This window comes from Astatotilapia calliptera, chromosome 15 (assembly GCF_900246225.1).
Source record: "Astatotilapia calliptera chromosome 15, fAstCal1.2, whole genome shotgun sequence".
NCBI classification, from domain to species: Eukaryota; Metazoa; Chordata; class Actinopteri; order Cichliformes; family Cichlidae; genus Astatotilapia; species Astatotilapia calliptera.
The window spans coordinates 30007635-30021488 of record NC_039316.1 but is presented as its reverse complement, the minus strand read 5'-3'; the positions used below and the strand labels follow the sequence as shown (position 1 = coordinate 30021488).

Here is a 13854-nt window from a genome sequence, read left to right as displayed (position 1 = left end):
AAATTGTGCACTGCACAGTCACTAGAATTCACATTTAGTTTGTATTTAGTTCGTAATGCAGAAAACACCCAGATGTTTTCATGCTTCGTCCCAATGCTGCCAGAACTACAGTCACTAGAGCACAGAGCAGAAATCCCATCACCTGCACCTCATTACAGGCCATTTTTGACATGGAATTAGTAGCATTGCTTAGTACACCAATTCGTAAGTATCGGTTTTTATTCATTGAGAAAACATAAAGTCTGATAATCAATGTGAAACATTCTGAGTGGTCTTCTTTTATCTTTATCTGGACAGTTGGCAGAAAGAGTAATCGGGACCCCAAGGGATGCCTCGTTTTGTTGAACTCTTTCAGTTAAAGTTGTATGCAACATAAGATTTCAAGCATCCAGTTCAATTTGATTTAAACTGAATTTTAATATCTTTTATAAAATGCTAATTCTTAGCAGTTGCTTCCAGAGGTGTGTACTACAAAGCAGGACTTTGGTTTATTCAGGTAAATACAAAGTTAAAGTTAACCCTAATAAAAATTAAGTGCTATTATTTACAAGCCTGTGCTTGCTTTTCCCATCTAAAGATGAGGACAAAATTATGAATCCCCATATGAAATATTAAGTGTTTTTTTTTTTAACATAGCTTTTTGAAACACACATTTTTCAGAAGGCATACACACAATAGCAGAATTTTTTCCGAAAGAAAATATTATTAGCCCCCCTAATAAGCTGACCTTTGTACTGAGCTGTAGAACAAAACACTGCTGTATAATGATGTGATTCAACTTTAGCGGTTTACCTTGAAGGGACTGCATCCGAGCTGACTGACCTGGAGCAGCATATAGCTGTGTCTGAAGTAAAATAGGATTATCTTACTACTTCCATCTCATTCTGTATACAATACTGGCGCACATTTTTTGAATTACAAGCACACTTGTTGCCAAATGCAGTAATCTGATTGGTTATATCTGTTAATTCTACTGTCCAGTAAAATTACGAAGTTGGTGTAAATGGCTGCATTAAGAGCAGGGGAGTCCGAAAAAAATATTTTCAATTTTCTGTAAAGGCCTTAACAGTCAGGCTTTAAAAACTGTCCAGGTCTTTGGCTGACTGATAAGCTAGAGTAAAAGATTGCAGCCACTCCTCATCCTCAACCTGTGATTCAGGGATTTTGACAGAATGACTTGAAGGTGTTGATTCATTTAAACTAATGCATTAATACTGCTGGGACCTGGTTTCTGTAAGCATTGGGCCCCGTATATAGAAAAGGTAAACTGTTACTTTGCTTTCTGTGCAGTTTACTTCAAAGTAAAGACATTCTGTTGTTAAGGAGGTATGCTAAAAACAAAACCCTTCTAAATCTGCATTAATACCAAATATTTATGTCTAAATAAAATGTTATCAAGCATCAAAATAACATGTCTTAATCATTATGTTTGTCTGTATCTGCACCAGATATTTGAAATGTCTCTTATTAGATGGCATTAAAGGATTTCTAGGTAAACTCATGGCAGTCAAGATTACAGCATTAAGTAGCATTCCCTGTTCCCTGCTATGAATAAACCTGTGAATAGTTTAGAGCACTATTGTAAAAGCTTCTGTATGAGGGTAACAGGCTTTGTGCTGCTGGCAAGCATTCGACATTAAAATCAATTTCCACGGGCTCTTCCTTCCACTCCATAGTGTTTATACAAGTAACTGATTGCACCTAAACCCCATTACACTGGTCTTGTGCTGAACAGGTGTACACATCATGTACACACAAACGCAGGTCCTGCAGCCGTTCCCATAACCAATTTTCGATCCTATTTCTGTGCCCCTCTCTACTGTGGATTTTTCTAGCTCAGACATGCGAACACCTCGCTTGAATAAATATTAATGGTAATTCTATGAACAGGGCCAACTTACAAGTGGCTGGTAGAACAAAAGGCCTTGTTTATAAGTGTGCTCGAGGAAAGCTAAGGCACGAAGGACCTCTGCGGGCCTCTGAGGTTGGCTGTGCAGCACAGTCAGCTCACAATGGAGTGCTGATTGAATCACACTCTTAACTTTCAGCATAAAGCAGGCAGCAACGATAGCAAAAATCCTCAACTTGAAGAATTTCTATTGAAACTACAAAGACGGAGCTGAAGAAATCAAGCTTACTAACTTACAGCCTCTACTTAAACTCATTTAAGACAAATCTGAGAGGCAATTAGGTTTCTGGGAACAATAAGCAGTCAGAATCTTATGTAGCTCCAGCCTTGCTCCAGACACTTCCTTTGGTATAATTACGGGAGGTGTGAATTCCTCATCAGATGGATCACCATCTGTATTCACAGACTCGTTCATTTCCCCAGTCCCTAGCTACGAGTCTATGTGCTTGCTGATTATCATTTAGCAGAAGGCAATGGGAGGGATGGAGAGAGGGCCGTTTCCTTTTCAAGGTTCTTTCACTGATATGGTCCTTCTCTAAAGTTTAGTCGACTCTGAATGATGATTCAGACTCTAATGACTCTAATATCGCAGTGATTCTCTAATAAGTGGCCATGTCTGCTTGCCAGTTATTTTAAGAAGTTCTGAAATCTTAAGCATTCCCCAATAGTCCAGAGAGCAGTGGAACTGCGAGTCTGGCAAAAAGGAGCTAACATCTGCTGAAGAGTGTAAATGAGAACGTTCACATCTATATAAGGCCTCCCAGTTAAAGCAAGTGCTGACAGGATGGGCTTAAACTAATGCAAGTTTTGACCCTCTTTCTATTAAACCAAGCAAAAATAGAGCTTCCATTAAACATCCCAGAGACAATAAATCTCATAGAGGATCTAATTTCTACATGAACTTTACTCATGTCCTTAATTAATACTGATTAAGAGAATAAATACTATTTTCTTACCCCAATCTTCACAAAATGGCCAGACAAGAGTTAAATAGTTGGGTTTCAATGGTAAAATGAAGTCACGTGACACAAACAAACTTCAGTCTCAGTCATTCTATCACTCTGGCACACTTGTTGAAAAAAAAAGTCATCTGGGGTTAGATAAATGTTGGACAAATACTGACTTCTTATTAAATACATCACTCAGTTATGCTGTGAATGAAAAAAAAAAAAACATATTAAACCAGTGCTGATTTTTCCTCTGCACACTTAATTTATTCTTTTCAGTGCAGTCTTCTGTAATTCCAGCCTTCATATTAAAGGTATTATTCTGTCCTGCTGTCCTACCATTGAACAGATGGAGAGGGTCGTCTTGCCATGAAGAACTGCTAACCCTGAATGAATTTGATTAGTCTGGGTTTCAAAGAAGACTTTTAGTATTGCGTCATGGCTGAAATAAAATTTCAGAGACTTTTCCAAACCCAAGCCATAAAACAAAGGCAAAAAAAGCATTTAATATTGAAACATCAAGGAATTAACCAACAAAAGTCGATTCATATAGCCCAAATGCTGTGTTTATAGAGTTAAGGCATGTTAAATGCTGCTACTTACTCAAAATTATGAACATGACAACATCTTGGCAAAGAACACTGCTCTTTTTCACAATAGCTAATGGCCTAATATTCCACCAGGTTAACTGAGTAATTGTGTGTTGTCAACATGCCACGTATAATTACGGGCAAGTCCAAAGGAGCATGTGATTATCCTCCTCCTGGTGTCCTTGTGTCCTTGGCCATTCAACACCCTGGCACATTCTAGCTTAGGTCTCTTTGACAAACCTGGGCACATGCGTTCAGCTGATCACCTCTGTCACTAGAGCTTGTATACGAGAAAAGATTCTGCTTTTGATAGCAGACAACAGCAGGCAGGCATTTACAAAGAGAGAAGTGATAAATATGCAGCATTCCTAACGACTAAAATGATGGTGATTTAAAAGCAGCAGGTGTAGTTATCCAGAGAAAGACGTTATATTGGCAGCTAAAGCATCAACACTGTCTTTGCAGTCTTATTTTTTTATTACTACAGTCTTTTGGGCCAACTGTGTTTCACGGATGCTCGAGCATGAAAGAGGAATCTTGTTGAGTGGATCCATAAAAATAATGAATAAAAAAGGCTTAAGAGTTTGTCACTACAAAACACAGCATTTTAATTACGGCTGATTCCCTTGAGAATGAGCTGCAAAGACACGACTAGCTCTTTAGGTACCGCTGGGAGACAGCATCCTTGCTAAGCTAATAGCGTTTGCCACTGTAGTGCTGATATACACATTAAATTAATCTTGGTAATATGCATACTGAAAAATATTATGGATTATATCAGACTGGGACCATTAATGTTAATGGGGAATCATTAACGTAGTTAGCATTTGAGAGGTTTTCAGAATTAATACTGTCAATCGTCACGGTACTAATGTCAAATGCACTCTTAGTAGGAGCAAAGGCTGAGCTCCGTGCTAGTGGAAGACAAACACTTTTAACTTGAGTTTAAAAGAAATTGTTTCCACATTTTGGGAAAATAATCAGACCATTTGTAAAACAAAGATTTTTCAGAGTTTCTACTTGTTATTGTGTGTGTCAACAGACTATAAACAAACAGGATACAATATTTAAGCGTTAGGTGCTTGATGAGTGTATCTTTAAATAAAGGAAACACTACAAATTTTTTTCCACAGCATTTCCATAAAATTTTAACCAATTAAAACTCACAGTTCAAAGTTGTTTAAATGCAAGACAGCATTATTAAAAATAAATAATAAAATTCTTTACCTGCTTGGCCAGTAGCAATGCTAACTGCAGCAAACAGCCTCTGCGTGCGGCTGAGGTCAGACACCCCGTTGACAGCCTCCACCTCAAAAGTGTAGTTGGCGTGAGCGAGCAGATCCACAGCGGTCACGTAAGTGTCCACTAATCCTGACTGCGCGGGAGAGTATCCCACATTTAGCCCACACGGAACACACTCCTCGGGTTCCCAGCTGCAGCGGTGACATATAACCCTGTAGGTGACGTCGTTGCGACCGCCGGTGTCAGCCGGTGGGCTCCACTCCAGGCTAACTGTGGTCTGGTTGATGTTGTAGACCAGGTTCTGTGGTGCAGAGGGAGGTCCTGTCAGAGGTGGACGCCAAGAAAGCAAGTGAGTGCCAAGGAAAGTGACAGTCAAGCATTTGTACTCGCTGGATATGTACTTTAATTGTTCTCTGAAAAAATAGCTAATAGAGGACGGCCAGCTCCAGCCCCAGATCCAAACACTGACACTCAATTATAATAAGACTCAGATCTAGAAAAAGTCATTCAGGTATAATGAAAGGAAGTGAAGGTCAGGTCAGTGAGAATCCAAGCAGCAGACGATCGTTTGACAGATTTCTATGTCTTCCTTTTTTCCTTACTACACCGGCAGCAGCGCACACCTACTTCACTTTTATTTCATTATTTCATTAGCATTGTTGACTCTGTGAAGTGGCAAGTCCAATCCTGATCAATCCAAATAGATCAGGATATATTACAGCACTGGGTTTTTCTTGGGTTTGTTTGCTTGTTGTTTATTTTGTGGGATTGTGAGGGGGTTTCAAGTCTCCTCTTCCTTTTGTGTTCTCCAGCAATCAAATAAAAATGGCAATATCAGAAGTTCAAACTATCAGTGTTTTATCTCAGAATATTCAGGAGAATATGCATTTTAAGTGCCAACGATTTTGTGACTGCGCTTTAACCAGTTCTGTTTAAATAACTGCTAGTAAATCTGATTATAATTAATCAAGGTATTCACCACTTTCCATTGTTAAAAGCTACAAACATTCTGAAGTTGCCAATGTGTTCACAATGAACAAATTGTCCTATTTTAAATTTGAATCAACCTAAAGTCGTATAGCTGCATTAGCTGTATTAGCTGTAAAACACACATTCATAGCTGGTGATTTGTCCCTGTTAATGCTTTGATTACACAATGATTGTTGGTGACAGCATAAACCTGCTGCTGACATGATTGATGATTGATGCATGGTTTACTCCTCAGACTCAGCAGCAAATCAGAAGCCGTGGAGCCAATATCCCAGCCGCAGACAGTGGCTTTCCAGGGTTTCCTTTGAAAAACTATATCACATAGACAGCAGCACAATAAAACGTAGTGGCTTTCAAGAAGCCTGACTCACCCACAACGTTTATTAACGAGATTTAAACCTGGATTATTACCACCCTGTAACTGTCGCATACCAATCAAATTGATATACTAGAATAACGACTACCTCTGCAGCACTCACAGACCATTTCCCCATAAATATTAACATAACAAGCGAAAAGATTAGCTCATCTTGTAAAACAATGAATAACAAACGGCTGCTTTCATCCTCTCACATTCCAGACTATTGGGTTTTATGGCCCAGGTGCTGACATAAATAAATCCCCCCTGACATAGTAAAGATGATATAACTTGTATTCTTTGCTTATGAATGTTTTAGTGAACATCTTCATTCTGTGCTGTTTTCTTAGGTGACGCTTCGATTCATTCAATTTGTGACATTACCTAACAAAATGGATACGTTCAGTGCAAAACCTATGGACCATCACAAGATTCAAGCTTATTAAATCGGCACTGGGTTGTTTTTCTTTTTTCTACCCATTAGAATCAACAGCTCGACTGAGACGTCAATATTCATGATTACCAGGTGAGATAAGAACCAGGCTATGGGCTGGGAAGATGAAAGAGCCACCTGTGGCAGGTGAAGTGGAGAGGAGTGACTGCCAATAGTGCCACTCGACTTCAGCCTTGGCGCTGACACTCGACCCACACTCTCAATCTTCCTTGTGCACAAAAGGAGGGGGTGTGACTCACGCACGCACACCCCCTCACATGTGCATGCAAACACACTTCCACAACCTTCCGCCAGACCAGTCCTCAGGGATCTTTTATTCTACCATGATAACATCTCATTTTGCTCGTGCCACTCTCTTTCAGGTCTCAGGTGAAAGTGATGATTTTTTCAGCAACAACAAGCAAAAGGAAATTAGATCAGACTCGCCCTGGATGTGTGTGACCTTTCTGTTTTGTCGTCTTGTTCAGATGCACACTACACTAAGAGCTTTGTCGTTCCCTTATAAACACCTTGCTATATTTCAAATCGAGTAGCAGTGACTAAAACTGTCCTTTCAATGGCTACATTCTGTAAATCTTTTGTAACAGCCAGCCTGTGCGGAGCTACGGAACCAAGCATGCCTTCTATGGGGAGACCCAGTGATAACTTCCTTTGGCTGGCCTGGAAACAGCTCTTCTTCATCTGCCCTGCCGTCTCTTTGTTTCTCTGAGTGTACTCTGTCTGCACTCAGAAATACCAAACTCTTCTGGCCTCAGCTTCACCTGCAGCACAGAGCCCACCACTGTCAGCCTGTCTGCTCATCCTTACAGCTCAGGGGTTTGTCACTCTCCCTCTTCTTTTTACTCTTTTTTTCTGTCTCTCACTCCCCCACTCTGTCTTATCTTTTCATGTTCTCTCCTCTCACCCCTCCTCCCAGTCAAGTTTCATTTCACGGATTAGCCTGCCACAGCCCCCACAGCCTGAAATGTCTCAATCACTTGCTAGCTGCCCTCCAACTCTGACCAAGCAGCGGTGAGAGTGTTTGTGTAAGTGCGTGCATGTGTCTTGTTCTGTTGCTGGTTTTTTTTCTGTTTTGGGAGGGTGGGGAGGGGGGTTCTACATAAATATGTACAAGCACACTTTAAATTTCCTCCTACAACATTTGCATGTCAACATGGCACAGATTTTAAAGCAGAAGTTGACATTTTATAGGATAAACAAAAGCCGCTCACTCTAAAAAGCTGTAAGAGGAAAAAGGCTTCGGTTGTGCAAATGCGTCTACAACAGCTATTAAACTACCATATAGAAAGCACAGGATAGTATTAGATGAATTTAGGTCATGTTTCATCTCCACTCGGAGAGAGTTGTAAGACCCAAGTAAATCTGGGCTTAGGAGAGAAGAATCTTCCGCTTATCAGCCTTGAGAGGTGCTCTGGGCTAACTTAACCCTCAACAGCTAATAGCACAGCCTATTACCTGGCTGTGCTCTAATTGGGGAGCTGAGGAGAGAGGAACGGCAGGGGTGAGTGGTATTCAAATCACCCATGAGGTATTCGTCACTCTACAAATGTGCGCTATGACCTTCTGACCTTCCATCTAATGATGCGGCTGCAGTAGAACCTGTTTGAGGGAAGACATGCTAAAGAGGAAAAGAGAAGAGGGTTTTTTGGGGCCTCCGACTTCCACTGCCAAGATTTCAATATTGGATTTGCTCCTTTTTGGCTCAAGTATCTGGAGAGTGTATGATGGCATGTCAACATGAATGACAAATGACTAAGTCTACGTTATAACAATTTATGTTTTGGTGTGTCTCACATGTACAAATGCAGGGCTCGTGGATTTCACTGTTCAGTTGCTAAAAAGCTTGAACATTTTGTGAGACTACAATGATGACAAACCTTTCTCTTAGATGTCCTTACACGTGGTAGCGTTTGAGAATATTATTTTATGGAAACAGGCTGTATTTACATAGGCTCCTCTAATTACAGCATGGACCCAAACACATACAGAGATTTACATTTAATTTACATGTGCAGGGCCAGGATGAGAAAAGTGATTAATGGCACGGTATTTAGACGTGCGTCTCGGTCCGAGTTATCGGTTCAGTGAAGTAGATCCAACTCCAATCCTACACATTTTTTTTTAAATCATCCTCTCTGTTCTAACGGCATTAAATGAAAAGTGTAGTTCATTATCTCTCACCTTTTGTTCTTTGAGTAATGACAAAATTGCACACATGACAATGAAGGGCATTTTACCAAAGCCCCATGCCACTAAATGCCTTTATGCCAGGTTTATATCAGGTAACAGCTCTTTCTCTGTCCCCTAGCAACTCTATTTAGAATGGATCCTCAGATGGAATCAACTTGTTGAGGTGTCACATTTAAGAGGAGTGGGTGGGGGGTAAGGGTGGGAGAAGGAAACGAGTCACAAATGCTCCTTTCAGTCCCTGCTTGCACCAGCACCGCTCACAGCTGTTGCATGATTGATGCCCAGTACTCTGACCTGTCAACAACTCCACTGTGTGCTATGCCTCTGGAGGAAAAAGGCTCCTGATGGTCTTCCACACACACACACACACACACACACACACACACACACACACACACACACACACACACGCACACATATATGTATGTATGTATATAAATATATATATATATATATATATGATGTATACACACACACATATATGTATGTATATATATATATATATATATAATGTATATATATATATACACACACGTATATGTATATTTGCATATGAATAGCATGGACAAATATTCAACAAACAAAAGCATGTCTTTATACCACCCCCCTCTTAGCAAATACCACATGGGAAACAGTGTTTTTGAAGCTGTGTTTTTGGAACTTGTTCCCTCATCTTTATTCAACATGGATTTGGCTTTTCATGTCCCCATATTACATCTTTATCTCATTTCCTCTCAAATCCTCATAGACACATCCTTAATCTCTGTGTGCCAGAGATCCATCTCACTGTTTTACCAAGGCCTACAATACGATAGCTTATTATAAGCAAACTCTTATTATAAAAAAAAAAAATCTGTCAATCAAGCTATTTATTCAGGCAGTGCAAATTCATTTTCAATTACTATTCACTCGTGGTCTGGATAAGGCTTAAAAAAAGAAAATCATAGTGACTATTGGTCACAGTGACTTAATCCAACAATGAATGAGGAAATGCACGTACAAAGCTGTAAAAAAATTGTGCTGCGTAAATGAGGAGGAGGAAGTCAAAAATACATATTTACATATAATGGTATGGGGTCACTAAGTGTAGACCCAAAGTTAATGAAAATGAATAATGGAAAGTGTGCAATAGGCAACTTCAGTAATTACTTCGGTACTTGGCCAAGGTGATTGCCCAAATGGGAACAGCCAGAGGACACTCAAAAAAAGTAGGAACTTTCCCCTGTTCTGTGTGTCCTGCTCTCGATTGGTTCAGTCGGGGATGTTAGAGTGAAACATTAACGTCCGATTAGGATGGTTGGAGAATAGAGTAATGGACCTGTCTTTTAGAACAAGATCTATATGGTTGCCTCCGTGCTACATGGAAAGATTGGTGGTTTGTGGTCTGGAGTTAAGTCCTTGTCTTTACAGTGCATTTACAGTGACATGCCTAGTTTAGTTTAGTTCTCAAGCTCCACCAACACCATACTTCAGATTTGGCCATTATTAGGTTAATATTGTGCAGTCTTAACCTTACATTTTAATTGACAGCAGGTAGGTAGGTCAGCAGCAGATTTTAGGTGCATTTTGCCTCATATTCTGTAGCAGTTAGCCTCTTGTATCCAATTCTTTTTGAGAATCAAGCTGTGATTGTTATTTCCCTTTTTGAACAAATAGGAAATGACAATTCCCATTTTTACACGGGAATAAGGGAAAAATTTGCTTGTGGCTCTTATTAACCTCGTGTTCCCACCACCCCTGTCGTTGGATTTGGATGTGTGTACTCAAAAACAAATTTGCTATTCATTGTTTGACATCCAAGACACTGAGAGCGGGGATTTATGGGGGGTCTCTAGGAGTTCTGGGGTCCTGAGGCAATTGCAGTAAATCATCCTTGGAAATGACATGAGCCACATACTAATAAAACCAGCAACTTTAAAAGCAGCCATTTATAATTTAAGTGCGTCAAATACTTTTATCAATGACTCAGTATCATTTGTTGTTGATGTTGTAGCTTGTGTCACACCAATTTAGTGTGCAAGAGTAAGAGTGGTATGCAGCAGCTGTAGCCAGTAATATCTAACATATGATTTTTTTGAGTATTCTAGCTTTTGAAAGTGCACTTAATTACCACTATATTACTATATGGACTGCATACTCAGACACACCCTCTTGGCAATGTAAATACAGTACTGTATGTTGAAATAGATGGAAAGGCTTTCGCGGCAGGCAGAGACAGAGGCTCTGCTCAATGAGCCTGAGCTTTTAAAGACGCCCATAAATAACAAAGAATCCTTTTGTCATATGGAATTTGCAACATTAAATTGTAACTCCAATCCCTTAAATCCCTGTTTTGATTCTCTGATTTAATGCGTAGAGAAGCCAATGCAATGGTATAAAATTCTTTGTATTTGCATAATATCTCTCTCTCTCTCTCTCTCTCTCTCTCTCTCTCTCTCTCTCTCACACACACACAGACACACACACACACACACACACTTAGATATTAGATATTCTGACTTGGCCTACTTTAGGTGCGCAGCAAAAATGCAATGCTGTTCAGGATGTTGACTGGGCATGCAAATTGTCCAACACATGCACAAAGCATTTTAAAATGTTAACTTATCAGGTCTCCTTAATAGAAACAGCAAAGGAAGAACAGCACAAGTGTAAATCTAACAGCCAGAAGACTGTGAACCTGTGCAGTGATACATTATCAGCAGAAAGAAGGCACACAGATAAGGTGCACAGATTATGTTTAGGGATCCAGTTTACCTCCAGAGATAAAGCACAGTGCTAACATGGCCTTCTCCCATGCACAGTAGCTCAAAGCAAAGGAGAAAAAATAAGAAAATAAATACACATCCAGTAGTAGCACAAAAACATGTTTGAGAACAGCTCTGGAAGCAAATGAGCCCCACCCATTCAAACTGCATCCCCCAGCCTGTGTAAATAAGCCATCGATGGCTGTCACAGAGCTGTTACACTGGCCAGGACAAATGAAGATGCAGGTTGCTGCATGGGCTGCCACTGCCGACCGTAATTGCAATCTTTCAGACGGGAAATGGCAAATTGCTCCTGTCATCATTAGCAACCAGCTAAGACACAAAACAGACACGCAAGCTTGCAAACATAATTTGCAGAGGAACTGCTATGGAACACATCTGGGGCTTTCATGAGGCCACTGCAGGCTGACTGAACAGGACTAAATCAGGCTCTGGAGTGTGTTGTTTTTCCACTTGCATTAGTAGCTGTTTAAATGCATGTGATCTGTGCTGCGTTTATACAGCAGCATGGCAGACTTACTTGTGCACGCCACAGACGGAGGGTCAGAGAGTGCTCGGTAGTAGCCGTCCTCACAGTCACAGCGCCAGGAGCCTTCGCGGTCATTGAAGCTATGCACCGGACAGCGAGAGCACTGAAGGTCCTGCGAGGAAGACTTGTAGAAACCCCGACCACATGCTGTGCGGAAGGAAGCGAAAAAAACACTGAATCAAAAACACAGTGTGAAGTGTAGAAGTCTGGCGATCTGCAGGTTATTTTCTTCATAAACTAATGAATGCATTTCCTGTACAGAATGTCAGGAAACGCTCAGAAAGGTCTTAATAATGCTCTGCTGCCCAGGGCAACAGCTGCAGTGCTTCAGGTGTTTTATTTTGTCCAACCAGCAGTAAAAACAGAGAACAGACCGTATTGTTATCACATCACATTTAAATAGATAGCAAATATGTGGCTTTAAAAATAACGAGTAATCTAAACAGCTGACAGTTAATAATGTTTAACTCTTTCAAACAAACTAAAACAGGTGACTGGATGGAGACTGACTCATCAGTAAGATTAGAAAAGTGTTATATAAATGCAAGTACAGCCTGTGCCTATCTGTTTGTGCCTGTGCTTTGCACATGCAAGCAGATGATGTAAGAAAATGTAACAATAAACAATTTATAATCCATTTCCTTCGGAACTAATTGAGATTAAACCAGAGATTTTTAGGTTTGGGAGGGGTAGTGATAATTGCACCTGAGATGTCTCACACAAATCCCACGCATGCAATGTTTCCTACCTTTGCTTTGAATGCACAGACTAGTTTGTAATAAGTATGTTTTGTGAACAGTATAAGTATACTGCATCTTTGCTCACTTGGCTACAAAAATCAGCCCTTTTTCATAATCTTTTCAGTCTTTGTCATTGGATTGGAAGAGCTCTCTCACTCTCTCTCTATACATCTCTGCTGTGTGAGCAAACAGTAAAGCTTCAGAGTGTGACAGAGTGGACAGTGGGAGAAGAAAAAGTGAAATGTTTTCTGCTGCTTCTAACTTTTTTCTCTGAATGATCATTTTACATAGAAACACCCTTCCCCTCCTCTTCGTCCTTCCTCACTTGCAGGTTTGATTATTCGTTGTAGATTACTATTGAAGCTCCAAAGCCTATAAAATTGTATTTCAAGGCAGTACTAGATATATGATATCTAATATCCAAGACTGGAAAGCAAAGGTAGCTACACATTAATGTAAAAGACTGGGCTTTGCTCTCTGATCTCCTCAGCGGACTGATTTCCAACTATATTTGCAGTTCAAAAACTTCCATATGAATCACAGATACCAGTTTAGAGTTATGTCCGGGATTAGGTGATTGATTTTTACCCGTCATCACCAAGGTTGTGTGATCAGTTGTAATATCAGATATAGAATAATTATTCAAACTTGACAGTACTGAGCTATATTACCACCAGACAAGACATTAAAATGACCATCTGCGACAAGTAACTATAATTCTGCATTGTGCTAATATAGACAGGCAGACAGGCAGACAGACAGGCAGGCAGGCAGGCAGGCAGGCAGGCAGACAGACAGACAGACAGACAGACAGACAGACAGACAGATAGATAGATAGATAGATAGATAGATAGATAGATAGATAGATAGATAGATAGATAGATAGATAGATAGATAGATACATACTACTTTTTATACAGCACTATATACATATTAAGGTTAGGGGGACTTAGGCCTCTGAGAGTTAACATAATCAATTATATGTCTGACAATGCAAACAACTCCTGAGTAACATACTGCATAATCCATTAAAGACAAGGTATGAGATATAACCTGTCACCATCCCCAACCATAAAGTCGACAGCTCTCTGAAATTCTCAGAATTTGATTTGCTATGTCCCAGCTGAGCCAGGTTCACAC

The 13854-nt window shown here is 40.1% G+C and overlaps 1 protein-coding gene across 3 annotated transcripts in view; it reads right to left on the bottom strand.

Moving 5' to 3' along the window:
* Nucleotides 1–13854, bottom strand: part of epha7 (eph receptor A7) — an 83739-nt gene that overhangs the window by 50203 nt on the left and 19682 nt on the right. For all 3 annotated transcript variants that reach the window (XM_026143112.1, XM_026143113.1, XM_026143114.1), the window contains exons 4-5: nt 11966–12121; nt 4674–5009 (exon numbers count right to left, since the gene is read on the bottom strand). In XM_026143112.1, coding sequence (XP_025998897.1) covers nt 4674–5009; nt 11966–12121 — 492 coding nt within the window. The remainder of the gene's footprint in view (nt 1–4673; nt 5010–11965; nt 12122–13854) is intronic.